Genomic DNA, 22,057 nt, shown 5'->3' on the forward strand with positions numbered 1-22,057 from the left:
TGTGACGTCTGGAAAATGAATTCATAATGCAGAATGGATTGCAGTGGAAACACCATGGCTTGGCAATCCTCACCAGTGGTGTTCTCAGGGAGCTGGCAAGCCATGTATCCACAGGACTGCTTCACTCTGTGCATGAAACTTCAGAGAAAAGTTTATGTATGCCTGATTTAAGAACATAAAAGTAAAAACTAGTGAAAAGAACGTGCTAAAAATACAGATTTATCTTGCCAACCACAGTCTCAGTTAAATGCATATAAAATCTAGCAATCACAGTAAAATTCTTTTAAATCCTTTATCTTATTGTTTATGTTTTCAATTACTAATCCACTTAAGAATAAGCTCAAAAGATGACTTTTATTAACAGCCCCCAAACTGATAGCGTCACAGACTTAAGAAAAATCACTTGCGAACTATTCAATCCCTAAAGACAAATGCAAAAATCTTTCTCTAGAAGTGTTCTTATATTTTATCACTGTGTTCATTGGGAAACCTCATTTTCAAAGTCAGTGTAATGCAAAATTTTAAGCATTGAATATAGAAACACAAGAGAAGTTGTATAAGGTCAAGCATCTGGTGATGGAAACAAAGGCTCTCACTTGAGAAGGCAAGTGCAGTTAACTGTTAACAAGATAGTCACCAGAAATGTCAAAATGCCATAGAACTAAACTACAGACACTGCCTTTACCATGTGGCCTGGAATACACTATTTCTATAAAAGAGCAGAGGTATTATCTCACTGAAAGCATAGACTTGTAGAATCTTACTAATGCTCCAGAATTGTGCTGATGGGACAGCTCAGTGAGTGAAAGCATTTGTCACCACACCTGATGATCTGAGTTTGGTTTCCCAGAACCCATAAAGGTGAAAGGAGAAAGCTACCTCCTTTAAAACTGACCCACGACACCCATAAACATGCTCTTGCATGTACGTACATGTGGGTATATACTCACACACTAAATAAATACGTGTGAAAATCGTTAAAACGGTCACTCTAGAATTAACTGATTCCTACAGAATTGATGACTGCCAGTCACACATACATACAGTTTTTGAAATTCAGAAACATTTAAAATACATTTCATGTCATATATGTGTGAGCATACATGTATGTGTATGCATATGTGTGTGCATATATGGTGTGTGAGTGGTGTGTTTGTATGTATGTTGGAAAATCATTCTTGCTCATATATTCAAAGAGAGACAGGAAGAGAAGATCCATCCCTAAGTCTTCTTTGCTATGATGAAAGAGATGAACGGGCTTGGTCAGTAAAACAGTCTGCTGAGCTCTAACTTTAGTAGCAACATTATTGTCCTCTCACATGTGAAGTGCCAGTATCAAGGTTGACATTTAAAAACGCAAAAGTATATACAATGTAAAGATAGAGCAATATATTTTACAGTAGCCTGAAAATTGACTAATAAACATAAATTTGCCTTGACTACCCCGCCCCAAAATGCCCACTATGTCTTCTTTAATGGGCCAATTTCAGCCTCTTTCTATCAACTGAAATTCTCAGAAAAAGAAAACCATAAATATATTGAAAACTCTATAAAGCTGACTGACCAATTAGAGCTTTGAGATTATAGAATTGGAATGTTGCATTTCTGGAGCCAAATTACCTAGAATTATGTTTAGTCTTTTAATAGCCTTTTTTTCCATCCTGATTTAACATCTCTTCGACTGTCAAGTAAAACCTCTAAATGCATTATTAGCTGAGTACTAATGCTCACCAAGGTAAGAGTTAAGCATGATATCAGATAACATCTAAAGCCTATCGTATGATTTCCCTCAGTGCACTCTAACCCATGCCTGGACTGTAATGTATGTATGGCCTCAGCCGTGATATAATGTGTGATCAAGTCTGGCAACCTAAGTCTGTGTTTCCAGGTCATAGTCACTCATTTTCAGCTCAAAATAAACTCTCTTAATTCTTTTAAGATGGGAGCTATATTTTTCTTGAAAACCTCTACAGCCCTACTTCAAACTGATGGTCCTTGACGGAATCATTACTACTGGATCTGCTTATTGGATGTTTCTTTCCTTTCTTTCTTCTTTTGTTTTTAAGCTGTGGATTCATACCCCTCCTGCAGTAGCATCCACTGAGTTACCCTGCAGGGTCTCTGGCCTCCTGTGGTTTACATTCCAGTGAAAGAAACAGGAAATGATGGTTCAGTGCCAGGACTGAGGCTAAGGACAGCCTACTTTAAAAGCCAGAGAAAAGCCAGGGATTTCCTCTGAAGAAGGGCAGAGTTTAGACAGAAGAGTGGAGTCTTCCTGGAAGAAGCAATGGGACCTAGAAGACCGACTGATCGGAGTAAGAGTGTGCACAAAACTGCAGAGAAGAGGGAGCTTGGTAAATAGGAGTCCAGAGATCAAGTTTAACTGTGTGTTCTAAGAGGGACTAGAGATGGGGGGGTGGGAGAAGTCATCTGCGCTGTCTTAACCTGATAGGCTTCAGACTTATAGCAAGCAATGGAGAATCACTCAAGGGTTCAAAGCAGAAAAAATATGATGAGTTTATTTGCATTTAGACTACTCACCAGTGTAAAGAGAAGAGATTGGAGACATCAGGAAGACTGTCTAGTCTCTAAATACAAGAAGACCCTTCCTGGAAAGTTTCAGAGGAACGTCAAAAAGGCTGAGTTCTCCAAATTTAGCACTCATGATACGTTCAAATATTTGGTTATTAATTAAAATTAGGGAGTGAAAAAAGAAAGAAAAACTTTTGAACATTCTTTATGGTGAAGCCCAGTTCATCTCACTCTTTGATTGTAAAGTACATCATGAAGAGTATTTTATTAATATATGCTGGAAGAAAAATGTTATATGTAAGCTAGGATCTTAAAACAATCTGTGAAAACCAGGTGCTTCACTTTACAACAACAGACACAGAAAAAGGTGCACTGAATTCCTATTTGTTTGAGTAACCATAACAAAACCACCTACTCCTAAGTAAAGTATGATCTTACTGTAGTAAATTAGTCATGATAACAGACAGTTGGAAGACAAAAACCTACTGTCCAAAAGTAGGAAATAATGAAAAATTTATCGTTTCCAAAATTTGTAGTTTTCATAGTCTTACTCAAGGGGACACAAAATAAAAATCATACTTAATTCAAATGTGTTAATAAAGTTTTAATGTTAAATTATAAAACGATCCAGTTTTGAATCTTTTGCATCATCTTTGAAACTGAATGAGTTACGTCTTGGATCATTCCCAGTGTGAAAGGCCATACCTGATGCTGTGGTCAAGTGGAAGGCCATGGCTGGGAGGCCACAGGTGAACCTACCTCTTCTGTTTTGCTAAATGGGCATTTTGACCACTGAAATGGGTAACTTCCTACCAATAGACTCACTCTGTCTTCAGCCTTGTTCAGGGAATCTGGCTTTAGTAGCCAACAGTAGTTAATGTGGAGACCCGTGGCTGTACAAGGTCCTAAGAATACTTGCCTCTTGAGTCACTTTGCTCAGCCCTCTCGGTGACGACCATATCACTGCTCCCCAGCTCAAGGAGCATCACAAAGGAGGTGGCAAAATGAAGGTAACAGAGGGCACACAATGAAGAGGATAACCATGAAAGCTGTTTTCTGAGCATGCCAGGCACACTGTACTCAGCATCTCACAAAAGCTGAACCCGTGCGCAACCAGTCAGGAATGCTGAAGGGGACTATAGGGCCCTAGCTTTGCCAGGAGGGCTATGACCTGTTGGTAGTTGAGGTTGCTAAGGGAAAGGCCTTCAGTGTCTTCATTGATTCAGCCACTAGACATGGCCGTGGTGGGCAATCTTAGATAAATCAGTGGGTCAAAACCAAAGCAACAGAAAGATACAAAGAAGATGAAGACTTGTTAGGAGGAGTGGGGTATTGGTGGAGATGGTGGGGACCTGAAAGGTATTGGTGATGTAATTGGAGTGAGTGCATTATATAATGCACAGAATTGTCAAGTAATAATTAAGCTTTTACAAAGTGTTGAGGAGTCTCCCTAGCTAGTGTCTCTTCAGCTTGAGAGCATATAAAAACACCTCCACAGTGAGGTGGGAGATGGTAAAAGCGAGTGTAGGCGGGATAAAGAAATGAACAAATCTACTGAAATCTGTGATCTGTTGTGTGAATCTAATGGTTAAGAATGTCGTTAAAATGGAGCGCTATTGGAAATCGAAGCTTCATTGGTGGAGCTAAAGAGCTGGCCCATCAGTTGTGGGCGTTCATTCCTCTACCTGAAGACCAGAATTCAGATCCCAGTACCCACATGGGTGGTTCACACATTCCTTTAACTCTAGCTCCAAGGGATCAGATGAGCCCTTCTGGCCTCTGTGGGTACCTGCATGTGTGTACATGCACACACACACACACTCACTCACACTCACACACACACGTGTGCACACACACGCACACACAGGCACACACACATGCACATACACGCACACACACATACACACACACGCACACACATGCACATGCACACACACACGCGCGCGCACACACACACATGCCATAATTTTTTTTAAAGTCTCTGTTAAGGTGACAGTCAACAAACATACTTTAAAAATGGACTTTATATTCAAAGACTCTAAAATCCCTCCAACACTTTGAAGTCTCCAGATTCAATCCATTTGAAATAATCAATTTTAAACACCATCAGACTGCAGTCTTAGTAGCCATTTCACTTGGAAGGGGCAGCTTTCTTTGGACAGCAGGACTTTAGTAAGTCCACAGCTGGAGTCTATAAACCAGTGTTCATCTTGATTTAATGCGGCTTTAAGTTTATAAGAGAAATGTCCCTGTGTAAACAACAGACATTTTGATTAAACACCAGCGTTCTTATTTTGGCTGTTAAATCAATAATGCAGCTGGCCCTGGAGTGGTTTACATTCTCTCAGGACTGGGCTTCAGTTCAGCTGGGAACTGCGCTGACATCACTTTCCAGCAGGTCTAGCCACTCTCAGCAGTCAGGTTGGAAACACTCTGCAACCCAGCTCCATGGTGCTGAGCGTTCACACATTTATCCGAGGGTCTCACCAACGCCAGAGCTCAAAATAGCACAGGCAGTCCAGAAATAGTGTCTCGGCAAATGGGGAATTTACTAGTACAGACTTCTATGGTAATTGTTCAGTGCTGTAAGATAAAGGCCTTGGGTGGGGGTGTCTGTTTTCTGGTTTTTGCTTTTACCTGAAACCAACTTTGAATTTCCTCTTTCATTCTGTGTTTGATCAGCTGATTTGTAACTCAAAGGCAAAGAATTAGTTCTCCTAAATGGGATACCTGAAGCTCTTTCCTAATAAGGAGCCCAGGCAGTTCTTACTGAATACTGATAACACTGTCCAATGAGAGTTTATAGTTAAGAGTATGTTAGAAAAACAACAAACCACCCTATATTGAAAACAGAAGACCACATCATTCGCATCTGTAATCCTTTCTTAAAGGCAATTGAACAGGTCCAATAGACCCTGTGGACTTTAAGAGAATACTAATGGAAGGCTTGCATATTCAAAGTCAACAACAGGAGACTGAAAATATATGATTGAAAATTCTGAAATACATGTAGGATCATCTAATAATTAGATTTTGTGTGAGAAGGGCTCACTAGGGTTCCTTACCAGCAGCAAGACAACCTTGTCCAGCTGGCTAAGTAAAAGTATTTGAGAGCCCAAATTTAACAACAGGCACCAAGAACTTTCACTGTTAGAACCTCGAACTTCTCACCTGCAAAAACTCCCTGACATTAGATCCCAGGACACGCAAGATGGTATCATAGCCAGACTCTTGACAGAAGACGAAAAACATCTTCCCAAACATCTGCAGGATTTCACCAGCATTGAGGTCTGTTTTGTAGATGAAAAGGAAAAAAACAGGCAGAAGACTGTCAATGAGAAGAATAAACACAAGAGTATATGAAAATGATTTAAAATATTCACAATTATTTTATAGTGTGAACGTAGACTAAGAATCTTTGTCCGATGTATTAGAATGAAATATGAGAAGACTATATGCTAGCATGTTAATGGTGTAAATCACATTATTATCGATGTAACCATTTTCTCAACTTATATACTAACACACTTAACTTTAACACTTTATGATTATATATTTTGTGTATTGTTTCTTTAAAAAAACATTTATTCAAGTCAAGGGCACAGTGTTGTAAAATGGCTCTATGAAGCTTAGTAACCTGACTTTGATGCCCAGGTCCCACACGGTGAAAGAAAAGAACTGATTCCCTTAAGTTCTCCTCTGACCTCCACACATGTGATGTGGCACATAAACATCTGTATGGCGCGCGCGCGCGCGCGCGCGCACACACACACACACACACACACACACACACACACACACACACACACAATAAAGGCAATAAGATACTCTGTTGCAAAATGACTTTTCTTTATATAATATGAATATTTAACTACATACACATAGAATAAATCCTGATGTCTTGCTTGTTTCTCAGTAAGTAATCAATATTTTATGAAATTTATCTGCGCACTTTTCTGTATGAATTTTGACTGACATTCAACATACAGACAATAATTTATTCGATGAATCTTTTATTGAGAAGAAAGACCTTTTATTTTTGTTAATATAAACAATTCTAGGGAAATTGCTTACACATAAATCTTAATAGGGAGCAGATCTCATATATCTTCAGTGAAAATTCCTTAAAAGTGTGAGGAGGCTAGACAAAGGGAGTCTTTGGCAAAGTGCCTGTCTCACACGTGTGATAATCTGCACTTGGACAACCCCCAGTTCCCATATAATAGCCAGCTGCAGTGGCTCCAGCACTGGTGGGTTGTAGACGAGTGGATCACTGGAGCTTGGTTGCCAACCAGTTATCCAGCCTAACTGTGAATTCCAGGTTCAGCAGGAGATCCTACTCAGAAAGTAAGGCGAAGCGACTGCCCGAAGTGCGAAGCGTGAAGTCTATTCCGTATAGATCATCTACAATGCTACTACCTGAGGCTCAGGGAGCATTTCCAAGAGGGACCAGAAAGACTGTCAGATCCAGAGGAATAGGGAGTTTGCTGTGAGATTGTGTCTCCTCAATATGTCAGAAACTACATGGACAAAGCCTCAACACCATGCCTGCCCGAGCAGAGCAGGAGTAGAGCAGGAATGACACCATTGGACATATTAATGTGGATGGGTGGGGGAAGCGCCTGAGGGTTCAGCCCTGAACAAAGAACTACAGGCAAGGAAGAATGCTGAGGTCAGAAGAAACAGTCAGTCCCACAGAAGAGCACACCAATTTTGGTTATCAACCTTGAAAACATGGACATGCAAATAACATTATGTGGGCTGAGAAGGTTGTGCTCATGTATTTAACAATAAAGATATATATATATTCTTAAATACATACATAAATGATAAACAAAATTGAGGCCATGGATTAGAAGAAGAGAGGATAGGGTATGTGTGGGAAGGCTTAGAGAAAGGAAACGCAATAGAGAAATGATAAAATTATAATCTCAAAAACTTCTTAAAATACATTTTTAAAAAGACAAAAACACCAGGAACTGTCTTCTGTCCTGTCATGTGCACATGCACCCAAATACACACATGGCTCTGTATATGTACACACATACAATCACATGTATCCTAACATAAAAATAAATTCAAAAATATATTAATGGTATGAACATCTTTTAATTGGCTTTGATAATAAAAAAATACCATCCCTCAAACTTATCTTAATTTGTTATTAAGTTGAAAATGTGTGTTATTTTTCTTTAGCTCTCCTCTTGACCCAAACAGATATTTCAGTTTTATACATTTGAAAATCACTATTTTAAAAGTTTATATTTTCTCTTATAACTGCTGTGTGTTTTTTGTTTTCAATGACCATGTAGTACTTTCCTATCTAATTCCTTTTTTTTTTTTTTGGTTCTTTTTTTCGGAGCTGGGGACCGAACCCAGGGCCTTGCGCTTCCTAGGCAAGCGGTCTACCACTGAGCTAAATCCCCAACCCCTCCTATCTAATTCCTGAATCCTGGCAAGTAGTGCTAAGATTCCATCCTCTTTTGTACAGACAACAGGTGAGGTGTATTATAGCCCCCTAGAACATTAGTATTCAGAACCACCGTTTACTCCATAAAAACCGTTGGAATTATATATATATTTTTTTAGCCATGGGTCTTATCTGTGAATTTAATTTGTCAGTGGATCTCCTCTCTCTTTTTGCTAGCACTTCACACAGCTTATGACTATAACACACATCTGAAGTATAGTGTTCCTTGCACACACATTACATTTGAATGCTCACTCTATGATTGGTGCTGTAACTGAAGTTTTTGGAGTGAAGTATTGATAGTTGTTCGGTTTTTTTGTTTGTTTGTTTTGTTTTGTTTTGTTTTCTCCATACAAGACCACGTACAAGATAGGGGGCAGGAGATTTCCACTTTTGATTTTCTGTTTACGAAAACAGAAAAGGTAGAACTCAGCATAGCCCCAGCCTGGCATCATACAAGTATATCAACCCATCAGGCTCTACGATGGAAACCTTGTAAAATGCTACACTGCGGTCTTGGAGCACACATTCCTTTATGGACCGATGTGTGGCTAACACAGAGAAGGAAGGCTGTTTTCAACCTACTGAGGACTTTGCTCGCAGCAGCCACCAAGTCATAGGTTTTGGAATCATCGTAGATTATTCTCACAAGAAACTGGCCTTCTTCATCCAGCTGCGCCTCTTTTCTGAAAGAAAACAGAAGAGCGACAGAAAGCAAAGTTAAAATAAGAGTATCTGTCAAAATCGCAACTGTGCAAATAGTAGATCTATTTCTGAAACAGGACTTGTGGAGGCAAAATTGCTTAAGCTGACACTGTGTACCTAACAGCCCAGTGATTTTGGAGGAATTGCCGCTTGCTTCTCTTCAAATTAAAATGATACATGCAACTATATTTTAGTACTCCCGTGACTAACACACAGCAATGCAGTTATGTTTAAGTTGGGAAATAATAAATACTTATGGATTCCCTACAGGTGTGGGACACTGTACTAGGAACTGGAGATGCGGACTTTAGCCAAAGAGACGGGAATCCCCTTGGAACGAATACACTCTAGGAGCAGAAGTGTGTTTGGTGAAAAGCTAGTGAGTGGATCAAGAGAGCCAGCAGGGTGTGTGAGCAAGGACTTCCTTCTAGGTGACTGTTTAGGTAGATAATGCAGCCTGCTGAAGCTGGGCTGAGGGACGGCAAAGTCTCTAGATGACAAGGGCCTTTCTGGCCTGAATAAGAGTCATCAGTAGCTGACTGGAAAAGGCTGAGATGGTGTGGGGTGAGAGCAAGAGTTATGTTGTAAACACATTAGGTTTGAGACGCTGAGTGGATTGGTCAAATCTTCTCATTTATCTTTTGCATATTAAACACAGTAGCTCAAACCACGCAGTCAGTGAAGGAGATGTTGGTTATCATTTCTGCACAGCCATCAGGAGGCTATAAATACACTTATTTTGATAGGATTTGGATTGCTTTTCTCAAGTAAGTGTCCAAGCAGTGGAAAAAGCCATCCTTCAAACACTGCTGGGTGGAGAAAGCGCTGATTAGTTCCCAGACGGGGTTGCCACGTGAGACTCACACACAGTGTGCTGAGCCATCTCTGCCCCAACCCACCTCACTTGAACCCCTGTACCCAGACACTGCCGCAGTGGCAGTGACATTTTCAAGGTGTGCCCCAGGCACTCTTCCCTAGGGAGCAGCTCACAGCTGCTGCTCTCTCTGTTTACTCAAGGGAAGTCTCTCCAGTTGTGTCATGTCCTATGCCTGACTTAGCATAGAGAAATATTTGCAAAGACTTTCTATGTTCTTCAGAGCATATAATTTATAATTTTGCTGTAATTATGCATAGCTGGGAAGTTTTCCTCCTAATAGACACAAGGCCCTGAATCCTATTCCCGGCATCAAGAAAGCATGATTTCAGAGCTCAGAATTTATTAGTTGGGTGAAGTTAAATAGACCACATATATAAAATGAGTATGAAAACCTAACCTTTTTTCTTCATTCTAAAATGAAAAGCAGAATATAAATGACGATATGACACAAAGTCATGTGGCTTTATGTTCAAAGCCATTAAGACAGTACATATTTATTAAGATAGAGCTTCACATATTTGCATTCTCAGTTACTGAGCTGTGTGTCAAGTGTGACCTTAGCCTATGTTGCAAGCGTTCATAACTATCCAGTGACAGGAACATAGTTCTCCAAAGAGCTTACTTCTTCATAACATTGTACATTGGCACACTATGGAAACATGCTAAACATAGGACATACAGACATGTACTCTTTGATAATGCAGAGATTCAAGTTAGGTGCTCTTATTGCTCATTAAAGAATTCATAAGGCACAGGGAAGAAAAGACTAAACCTGAAAGCTGCCCTTAGCCTGAAATAACTACTCTCAGTATTATACCAAGCTCTTTACACTTGAACATACAATGCCGTTTAATGCAGCTAATTTCAGTGTCATCCTTGATGGCTATCTTTTCAGATTGACCAGTTCCTCTTGGATACCATGACTGCACACATCTGCACTGTTCAAATACACCGAGGTCTTGGCAGTAAGTTAGAGTGCTTTTGTTTTCTTCAACAAGTATAAATAATAACATTATGATGAATATATTCATTTGTAGTTAATTGTATTTTTATATAGAAACAGAATAAATTCCTAGGAATGGAATTGGCTGGCTTGAAGACCATGACTATGTTAACTGTGTTTTTTCGCAATTTTCTTTTTATTGTGACTCAACTCTAATGTCCATATGAGAATTTAGAGACGCCTGACCTAAACTATACTAATAAAATATGTATAGATGGTAAACAAGTCTACAATAAAATGTATGCTAATTTACTAGTCATGTTCTGTTCTTTCAAATGAATTAAATCAAATTGTAATAAGCTTAGTCTCTATTAAACACCCACCAAATCCATAGCAAGCCTTAAATGAGTAAGAAGTATCTATCCTCCCCATGCAGAAAGCAGAGAAGAGGCTTTTTTCAGAGGAATCAGCTAGCCAGGGCCAGTCATCAACCAGACCCACATCCTCTCTGTTTATTGAAACAAGCTCCTTTATCTCCTAAGCATTCCTTCCTAAACTGATCTTGGGTCAGGCTCCCTGGAAGGGGCTAAAAACAAAGTCAGCAGAGTGCAGACCAGGAAGTGTCTTCTTGTGGAAATGCCACGCTGAATTCCATTGAATTATTCAGACCCTTAGAACTCCTTATTTGCATTTATCTCCGAAGCCTTAGGGACTATTCAGTTGCTTGTTTTCTTTCTTCTTCCCTGTCCCAGACGTCCCCCCCCCCCCCCCGCACAGACTCCATGCCTTTTATGCTCGAGGCTCGTTTTCAAAGCATCTTGGTACATCAATAAGGAACACTATGAAAGTTAGCAGTCCTCACTGACTGGTATTGTAACCGTAAAAAGAAACAATATATAAAAAGTGCTAAATTCCGTACTATGTTATAGCATGGCATATGCTCCAAGACAAGAAGACAAGGCAGGCAGAATAAAAACCGGGGAGAAAGAGATGGCAGTGAGATTACACATTCTATTCAGGGGCATTGGGGGCTTCAGGGATGATGTGCCGCATCGCAGTTGCTGTCTGCCGTCATCCACGAAGCCTGCACTCTTCTACACAGCTCATCCATCATTTCCTTCTGGGTTCAAGGGAAACAACTAGAGAATTGCAGGCCTCCAAATGTGATTGGATAACAGATTAACCTGAGCAGGATCAGGCATGCGCAATGACGAAGGGGAGGCAGACGGCACATCCTGCAGCCGCTGCTGGAAATGTCCTGTCAGTGTTCAGCATTACTCCGACATTCCTCACATGTTCTTATTGAATCAGCCTTCATGCTGCCTAATGCCCTAGTCTTCATGTGCTACGCAGAGGTGATTAACACCTCCGCTCCCACGCTCTTCATGGTAGATCCCCCAAAACCCTCAGTCAGTGCTCCTCATGACAGACCTACCATATTACTAGGTAGAAACTTTAATGGCTCTCCTGTCACCATTTCTGCTAAAGATTCTCTCTCTGTCGCTTAGTAGACTTTTCCCCCTTCAGTTGCTTTGGACTGAAATCAAAGAAGGTGACCACCAAATATAAAAAATGTTAGGAAGCAAAGTTAGTAGAGAGATTACATAAGCAACATACATAATTCAAGTTAGGCCAAGTTTGTGGATAGATTACATAAGTAACATACATAATTCAAGTTATGGAGATTCAAGGTTCCTCATCTCTTACTTTCTTGTCTCATAACATTTACACTTCTAAAAGCCAATACTGAATACACATATCTCTATCTACTATATATACCACTTCTAATAATTTGACATTTGTTTTCTATATGTAGCATTTCCTTGGAGCTTGAATTACCCACATCCAGGTTCTCTCACCAACTTTCTAGACTCATTGTTTCAAAATCATCTCAGCATCCACTTCTCTCAGTTTCTGCATCACACGAAGCAGCCACAGGCTTCTCTGGGATTCATAATTCGAAATTTTCTCTAACATTAAATATTTTGGACGTACTTTTATTTGTTTTGCTTATCTCTCTTGAGTTTGTTCGTTTGTTTATGTTTCATGTTTTCAAAATAAGGAGTCTGAAGTCTTCCTGTAAAACCTGTGCAAAATAAAGAACTACAGCTCTCCTGTATGTAGCTGTGGGAGTCTTAGGGGGCCCACTCCTGGGGTTTCATCCCATGCCTTTTGCAGAGCATAGCATAAGGGTCACCAGGACTGTTAGCACAATCAGCCTCTGTCTCACAGGTCACACGCAGTGCATCTGACTGGTAAGATACAGCTGAGCTGTTGAAGCAGCAAAATGAGAAGGTCGCAGGGGAGGGAGAGCAAATGTCCAGGATGAGAGATGAGAGGAGGAGCAAGGCAAAGAAGAGAAAGAGGAAATGGGCAAGGGAGGGGGAAGAGGTGCAATGACCAACTCAGAAGTCTCCATTCTTCATAAAAGGAAGCAACTGTGCACTTTGCTGATTTGCCAGTAAAATTTATGAATTGTAATTGGTAAAAGCAAGGTCTCTTCCCTTATGTGACTTCGAATAGTGATTAAATTCTTAGATGGGGATAAAATGATAATAGAATCATATGTTCACTTCCACAGTAATGTGTTATAAATAGGTGACGTGTTTGCCCTATAACAATTAATTTTTCTGCTCACTCTCAGTGATTGATAGATGTTAGAATGTAATACCATTTTTTATATCTACTAGTTACTCCAAGTATGGTTAGTGGGTAGTTTTCTTAGAATGGTCTTTGATGGGTTGGCTGAAATGCTTGCCTGTTAATATATATGCACCAAGAGCTTTCTCTTGATGTCAGGTGTGAACAGCAAAAGGATCGACTTCACCTCCTACCCTGAGGTGCTTCTACTTGCAAAGCTAGTGTGCTCAGGAGACAGTCTGTGCCTTTAGATAAAGAGGCTTCCCACAGAGGTCTCAAAACAAAGGTGAACTCCCAACCAATTCCACCCTTGTCAGACCATCCAACATCCCCAAGAGCTACCAATCCTGCAGCCTTACTGGTGTGCACAAATTTAGTCTGTATAATGAATTCTAGAAATGCCCAGGAGAGAAGGGGGAGTATATTAATCACTGAGCTGTGTCTAGTCATTATGAATATTGAAACATTCCATTACAAGCTACAGACAATAATCGTAGGCCACATTGAAACAGCAGGTGGAATTTTTTTGCGTCAGGGAAAATAGTTGCTATATTTTCATTATCTAGTTACAATGACTTTAATAAGCCTCTGAACCCCAAGGTAAGATCCCAATGTGAAGAAATTGGCCAAAAGAGAGACAGGCCCTTTAAAGAGGTACCTTAAATGAAGATTAATTTTGGACCTTAATTGAAGGTTGGTTCCTGTAAGTTAACCTGTCATTCACCCATGCTCCAATGAATGACAAATGGGTCTCAATTTTAAGCAAAATAATGTCATCGTTCTTGGCATAGCGAGGGCGGGACTGTAGTGGTTGTTCTCACTGTGACTACTGTGGGAGATGCATCACAGGAATGGCTGCCACTCTGAGAGCCACACACAAATATCTTAAATAAGGGCTTTCGACAGTCTTATTAATCAGATGAATCCACTCTCCGTCAACCCTGCCTGGGGAGCACCTGACGCCACAGCTCCTCTCAAAGCAAGCAGTCTGTTCAAAATTTAGGAGAGTTTGATTTTCTTCAACACACGTGATGGTTGGTAAATAAAAACACCTTCCAAACATTGGAATCAAAGTCACTGTCCATATGCCAGAACATTCCAGGAAAACAAGTAGATATGCAGAAGATACAAACCCACACATGGATGGTTAGAGTCCTTGCTAAATCAGACCATGCTGGAAAGGAGAGTGCAGGTTCTTATTGGGAGAAAACCCTGTCCCAATCCTTTTCCTGGGAATAGCTGCGTGTTTAAGGAAGTTGCTTAATGTCCCCTGTTCTCTCATTTGTAACGTGACAATAAGGAAAGAATATGACAATTTCGTGATGCTACAAGTGGGAAGCACTGAGGCACGGCAGAAATATAGCCAATTGTCCAATATAAATGAGATAGTGCATTCAAAATGAATGGCATCATCTCAAACCTAACCGCTGCCTGGCATGTATTTCTCTACAGTCTGTGACAGTGGATTTGGTCAGCATCCCACAAATTAAGGACCTATACACACACACACACACACACACACACACACACACACACACACACACACACACACTAAATGTGTTATTCACACGCTTTCTATTTTCTGCAATTAATAACAATTCACATACATATGTATTATCATTTTCATGGAGAAAGAGGGGGAAAGAGACAGGTGTGGGAAAGGGAGGAAGGGAGGGAGGGAGGGAGAGAGAGACAGAGAGAGAGAGAGACAGAGACACAGAGAGACAGTCAGAGACAGAGACAGAGAGAACATCCAGGGGTTTTTCTCTAAGAATAGTAAGAAGGCCAGACTTTACTGAGTTGGGCCAGACACTAGTTGAATAATTAATTCAAAGCTTCAACTCACTCATGTACTAGGAAGGGAAGGTACAATGCTGGACACATAAGATGGTTTCCTCCATAGCATTCACTGTGGTACACCAAAGCTGAGAGGTAGACGTTTACAGAATAAGGAGGGGTAAGGTAAGGAAAGATAGAAGTTCTGTCTGGGAGCATGCGTTCTAAACTCTAAATCTCAGCCTGATTGAATAGCTGAAGTCAGTCTGCAAGGTTAGCAGCTCCGGGTAAATGGGATAACGCACACTGATCCTAGCCGCAGTTAGAATGTCGGCTTCAAAGCTTACCATCTTTGACATAGTTTATGAAGGAAAATCTCTTATATTTTCCTAGATACAAATAACAACATTTCTTTCCTACTGTTTCTGCTTTAAAGCATAAGGAAGCAAAACAGCGAATACAAAAGCTGCGAGACTTCAAATCTGCACTGTCGCCAGGGAACTGGACTGGAGAGCTTCTCCGTTATAGTACTCATTTCCTTAAGTGTGCTTTCCTGTAGGCATCTGCTTAGCATCAACCCCTAACTATCACCTTCCAACATGTTAGACAGCAACATTCGCCAGGTCCCTGATTCTAGAGGAAAAAAGGAGAATGCAAAGGACCTCGCTCTTGCAAAAAGCAGCCATGTTGAGGTAATGTTTGTCGTCACCCAATCTTGACTCAGTAAGAATGAAAGCAGGAGCTTTCTGGTTTCCCTTACCGTCCTCACTGCAATGAATGAAGACACACACCAAGCTAATAGGATTCTAGTATACATTTGATACACAAAAAAGAATGCAAGGCAATGAAGACTCCCCAAGGCCAGCCAGAAGGTTGCTGCAGATCATAAAAATCCCATCAAAATGCTATGACACAAGGCCATGTTGTTTCCAAAGTGGTCTGGGTTCTAGGACACCCAGCTCAGACAGCTTACCAGCAGCTGCGTGAGGTGGTTCACACTTAAGCATCTACTTCCCTAGCAGCAAGAAAACATACATATTGTGTCTTCCTCTGCCTTTCAGGCTAACTGGAAGAATGTTCTACAGGAAAATGTCTCGTTCCTAACCCAGAACTAATTTATTTATTTACTTATTAAATTTTTTAGTCTTTATAGAAATTTGTTTATTTTCCAGAGGTTGTTTTGAGTAAGAAAATCAATGTGTTGTATTTATGCTAGGTAACTTCTCTATGGAAAATGCTCCTAGGAGTATGAAGCCTGGTATCACAGGAATGGTCCCTCAAGGAAGTAGTGAGTTTTCAGCTTCCTATGCATAATCCTCTTGACAGACAGTCGTTTAATTTCTTCAAAATGCAACTCCGTAGTGAAAAAACCCACAACAATGACAAACTCACTGAGTTGGAAAGTCATTTCCTGTTTCAAATAGATGTTACAGGGCTCAGCTGAAAATACACACAGAGGAAACAACCCTCGAAGGTTTAAATAGTTTTATAATATGAAGTGCCATTCTTATTTAAAACCACATAGGCTTTTTCCTGCTTGAACTATGGTTTAGAGAGATGTAGCAATTTAAATTAGTCCATAATGAATGTGAGAAGGCAGAAGGGATTAGGGGCAGGGGAGTGGCTTGAAGAATCTGCCTTGTAGATGGTAGGGTGAAATAATCATTTTCTAACAGTCTGCAGAATGTGGAGGATGAGCCCAAGGCAGACAGGGAAAACAGAACAAGAGGGTTGTTTTAGAGCAGGGCAAGGGAAGATGATAAGGACCAAGGGGAAAGAAGAAAGGCCAGGAGATAAAATAAAACCAATTAGAGCAGCCATTGCATGAGTAGGATAAAGGAAATGAGGAATGACCTGAGGCCTTACACCAGAGGGGAGGGAAGACTTAAGTGGAAATAGCACACAGACACAAGGGGCTTTTGTTCTTGGTGTTTTGTTTGGGTGTGTAGTGCTAGGCAAGCTCTCTAGCATCCAGTCACACCCTAACACCCAATTCCCTAAGCCTGGTGGCTAGACTTGGGTACAGACACGAAACCGTTTCTGTCTGTCTCTTTAGGAGAAGGTTCCCAGGTTACCATTACTCAAAAGGGATCTTCACATTTTACAGGTATACTTTAGAAGAAAGATCTTGAAAAGAGCAGGTCCGTGAGAGAATTGGAAAACAAAACAATAGATACATTTTCAGACAATATTGTATGCATGGCAACAAGCCAACACACTAAATTTTCCACATATAACTGAGATTTGGAAAGTTTAGGCAGGTTGGAGAGTCATGTAATTCTTTTTTTTGTTTGTTTGTTTGTTTTTGCTTTTGTTTTGTTTTTTAAAGCTTGTTTGGGTCCTGATGTTCATTCCTGGTTAGCAAACTACACTCCATTTATGAGTTGCAAAATGGAAGATCAGTACATGCTATCCAAGGCATTTCCTTATTTGAGTGACAGGGAATTTTTATAAAAAAATGAATAAGACTAAAAATATCCTATATCACTAGACTTTTCAAGACAATAATGACATCATTTGCTTTTCTATCCTGAGTGCCTGAAGTGCTAAACTGTGTTCACTAAAGATAAGCTTGACAATAATCGAAAGAGAAGGAGTAATGAATTAAGTAGATAGCGAATTGATGAAATCCCTACGAAACACACGGAAAGTTTCTGACAGCGAATTAACAACAGCATCTATTAATTAACAAAGCTATTACATTGTTATAAAACTTATAGCTTTCACGCCAACATTTAGATCTAATTGCTTATCTCTAATTTCTCAGAAAAATCAGAGGCAAAGTAATCAATACTTTGGCCTGCTCACCTGTAGACAAATGAGTATAGTTTTCTGAAAGAGGTGTGTGTGTGTGTGTGTGTGTGTGTGTGTGTGTGTGTGTGTGTGTGTGTATGGTGTTTTTTAGTATTGATCCTACCACTGAGTTACATCTTTAGCTGTCCCTTGTTTTCAATAGACTTTTAATCTTCTTAGAATTTCCAGCCTCTTGAATCCAGCTTTAGAATCCATAGAAGTTCAAGGGTAGGCAGAGAATCTCAGAGCTCACTGACACAATACAATTATTACATCAACCAGGGCTGACACCAGAATAATAGAGGGGGGCCTAGCAAGCATTTAGATTGTATTTTAATATGCATCAAGTCTGATTTCATTTTCTAAATGAATGATAGATATTTTTCTCATCACTTAGGAATCATGGCTTAGGAGAATCATCTGAAGATTCAAAATTTGCAAAGCAAGAGCTGAAGAAAATTCTTGGGGATGCTGAATCCAGTTGTTGCCTGGCACAGAGCTAAGGAGGAAGTGTACATGTTTACACTATTGCATTTTGGTAGTTACACATATACATTCCCAATGCCTGGTGGCTAGACTTGGGCACAGACACTAAACCCTTTCTGTCTGTCTCTTTAAGAGAAGGTTCCTGAGCAATTTTTCTTTTCTCTGAGAAGAGGAGACAACATGTTTATGAAATGATGATGCCGTGGGTCATAGTCTGTGAGGACCCTGAGTTTACAAGGAAACGTTTCCTGCTCTTAACCATCTAGAATTTTCTGTCTGGAACCTGTTACTTAGAGTTTTATTTGTCATTTGGTGTTTGGCTTCCTTTCTCATAAATGGCCTACTTCTTACTAAACTTCAAAAATATTACAAAACATTTTATAACTATTCACAGTTCTTCACAGATCATAAAGGATGACAAAAATGTTTGGTTCTTATTGGGGGGAAGGATAAAAAGATCTCTCACATATTCTGTTTTCCATAAGAAGTTAAAACTGAAAGCCCCTTGGACCAATAGCTGCAGAGAATGCTCTGGAATGGGCTTGGAGGGGAGGAGGCACCTTCATGACAGTAGTCTTAGCAGTTACACTCCCCTCATCCTCAGTGAACATCTGCTGATTAGGCAAATGCTCTCCTAGGAGGCATTCAGCAGCCTCTTGGGAAACTAGGCAGGGTAGCAAGGAACAGTTTTAGACCTCTAGATTCAGAGAGCCAAGCCAGACTCCCCAGCACATAAACAAAACTGAACCCATGCGGACGATAAAAGATGCCTTCCTGAAAAGAGAAAATAAGCAACCAGGTGGCCAGCACTGGTTCTATTCCTCTATTACAAGGGCACTGTCCTTACACTAATTTCAGAGAGAACCACCCATCTGACCTTGTTCATAATTATTATCACTTGATTAAACTATGAATTGTGTTCAGTGGTCCTTCATGATGAGCACACATGCCTGTAGTCCAGACACATAAGAGCAGACAGGAAAACTATTGTAAGAACAAGACTAGCCTCATCTACATGGTAATTTTCACTCATCCAAAGATCCATAGCAAGAACTTCTCTCTCTTTTTCTCTCTCTCTCTCTCTCTCTCCCTCCCTCCCTCCCTCTCCCTCTCCCTCTCCTTCTCTCTCCCCTTCTTCCCCCACCCTCTCTGTGCAAGTTACTTGAAGTAACTTGTATTATTTTCAGCCACCACTTGGAAGATAATTCTCATCAATAGAATGTATGTATTTTTAGATTATAATCACCATAAACAAATATCTTGACACTTTAATTTTAAAAATTAACATGTTGGTACTCTTCAAATCCTAAACATATCTGTTGTCATAGTTCATCCATCATGAACTTTGGGGATTTGATTTCTAGAGATGAGAGAATGTTGCTTTCATACATTCACAAAGTGGCTTATAGACACTCGGGCTTGATGGCACTGGAAGGGCTTGTTCTTGGTGTCTGCCTTTTTAAAAGTGTATCCACAGAAAATGAAAATTACGAAGGAAAGAATCAAGTCAAAAGAAAATTGCAACCTCAAAGCAGCCTTACTTCTTAGAGTTTAGTTTGATAGAATCATAACTGCCACGTCTTGACCTCTTTTTTATCGGATGCAGCAGCGCCCCTGCGGATAATGCAAATGTGGACAACATGAACGGCTTATGGAACAGGAATTAAAGCTCAAACACAAGAGAGTTGGAGGGAGATGTTAGGTTTTAGCGCTTAAGTTATAGACCTGGTCATTTCTATGGAAACAGATAAATACAGAAACTCACCTTCCTCTTGCTACATAATAAGGCCTGTTGAAACTGATTGCTAATAAAAATGTGCTAAGAAAAATAGCAAGGGCACATGCGCATTGGTGGGTCGAGGAACTCCACAAATAATAGAAACGTGTTCCTCTTCTGTAATTCCCACCACTAGCCCTACGCAGATAGAAGGTGGTAATTCCTGCGTGTGACTTTACTTTAGTTGGTAGTAACACTCAGATATACAGGAGTTAAATCCAAGATTCAACAAGAGAGGGAGGGAAAGATAATTCTGTTAGATTGTAATGTTCTGCTAGGCTTGGTGACGCATTCCTCTAAAGCCAGCACTAGGAGAGGGCAGGAAGATTGGCAGTTTCAGGACAGCCTACGCTGTATGTAGGGAGATCCCGTCTCAAGAACTTAAAGGCCAGACATGCAGCTCAGTGGCACCGCGTTTGCCCGTCAAGGACAAGGTTCTGGCTTCAATCCCCAGTAAACTGCCTCCTTAGACCCACAAAAAGCTCAAGAGATGACCTGGGTCTTAAAATCTCAGATAAGTGTATTTTCTGGTCGCATCTGAGTACCAGACTCAAAGCTCTACAGAAACTAGAATGCCCTGCTAGGGTTGCCAGAAGAAAACACAGCAAAGCAAGGGTGATTTGAGCAAGTTAAAGGAGAAATGTCCATTTATTAAATATGGGTTTCTCGTGACTTATTGGAGAAATAATCTTTGAGTGTACTATAGCATACCCAAACGATTTAATCATATTATGTGTACCAGGTGTATAAATCGCAAAGGAAAGCAAATCTGTTCATTTCCTGCCTCTGGTCCCAAGACATTGCAAGAGGCCTGGGAAGCCCCCAGGTCCTTTGCATGGGAGCTAACCAACCCTAGGAACCTGGCCTGGGAGCCACAGGGTTCTGTCAGTCTGGGTGTTCCCACGCTCAGTCCTGGTGAGGAGGCCTCAGCGACCCCAAGAGGCTTGATCGCGCGGCCACGCCCCGGCCTACCCTCCTCTCCTGGTCCGGGCTCCGGAGCGTGGGAGCGGAGACCGGAGGATGCGCACCACGACCCTGCTGGGAGCAGCCAGGGAAGCGGGCGCGGGCGCGGTGCCAACGCGCGGCCCTGGGAGCGAAGCTGTTCACTTACTTGATGTCTTCCCACACCTCGGGACCGTAATTGCGGATCACCAGCAGCTCCAGGGCATGGTTCACAAAACCGTACTGCAGGGCAGAGAGAGACCGCGGTCAGGGACCGGCGCCTTGCGACCCGGTCTTCCACCCCATTCCTCTGACCTGTCATTTGCCTCCCGGCTAAGCTTTCGGGGTAACCTATCCTAAAAAGGGGGATCTGCGGGATCTTTTAATTCCCATCGCCACCCCTCCTCCATCTTCTTACCCCTGCTCACCTGTCACCGTGGTGCAACAGGGACAGCACAGGAACCTGAGCCCTGAGCCACCCACACCACCCTGCCCGTGGAGCCCAGAATCGCCTGAAGTCGGAGACTGGGGTTGAGCGGGCGCCCAGAGACTCGGAGCACTCTAGCAGATCGTATGTCCCCACCTCCCACCAAAGGCTCTGTTCCTCGCGGCCCTGGGCTCTGTGTCCCCTAGGTTTGTTTCTGCAGCGCAGCCACAAACAGCAGTCTGTCAAGGTCTACCAGCCTAGGTGTGAGGTTCCACTATCCATCCTGATGGCACTCACCATGGTGTCCGCTCCCGGAGCCTGGGAGGCAGCCTCCAGGCAAGAGTACCGCGGAAGGGACCCAGACAGCGACTACAGCGGCGACAGCGCACCAGACCAGCACAGAGCTGGAGCTGGGGCATCAGTCTCGGCCAACCCTGATTGCCACCTCTTCTCAACCAATGGCAAGTGGAGCCGCAGGAGGCTGGGCGCTGTTTCTTCCCTTACCTTAACCAATCAGAGACAGAGGAGGGAATTCAGATGGGCTCAGAGCTACTGTGCTCAAACATTTTTCCCGCCCCAGTCTGGTGACAAGTCATCCTATTGAGGCCTTAAGGCAGATAGAGCAGAGTCAGCTGTGGTCCTTCCAACATGGACGGGGTTATTGTCATTCTGCCTGCGAGCGTGTGTGT

The 22,057-nt window shown here is 41.5% G+C and overlaps 1 protein-coding gene across 3 annotated transcripts in view; it reads right to left on the minus strand.

The window, feature by feature from the left end:
- Nucleotides 1-21,829, minus strand: part of Gucy1b1 (guanylate cyclase 1 soluble subunit beta 1) — a 50,164-nt gene extending 28,335 nt beyond the window's left edge. The window contains exons 1-4 of one of the 3 annotated variants that reach the window (NM_012769.2): nucleotides 21,666-21,756; nucleotides 21,111-21,184; nucleotides 8,588-8,688; nucleotides 5,704-5,822 (exon numbers count right to left, since the gene is read on the minus strand). In NM_012769.2, the coding sequence (NP_036901.2) occupies nucleotides 5,704-5,822; nucleotides 8,588-8,688; nucleotides 21,111-21,184; nucleotides 21,666-21,668 (297 nt within the window). In that variant the 5' untranslated portion in view covers nucleotides 21,669-21,756. Of the gene's footprint in view, nucleotides 1-5,703; nucleotides 5,823-8,587; nucleotides 8,689-19,763; nucleotides 19,835-21,110; nucleotides 21,185-21,665 lie in introns of those variants that run through there. The other 2 variants (XM_039101765.2, XM_039101764.2) reach the window with 2 other exon arrangements.
- Nucleotides 21,830-22,057: the final 228 nt, after the last annotated feature.

Source organism: Rattus norvegicus, chromosome 2 (assembly GCF_036323735.1).
Source record: "Rattus norvegicus strain BN/NHsdMcwi chromosome 2, GRCr8, whole genome shotgun sequence".
In the NCBI taxonomy this organism is placed as follows: Eukaryota; Metazoa; Chordata; class Mammalia; order Rodentia; family Muridae; genus Rattus; species Rattus norvegicus.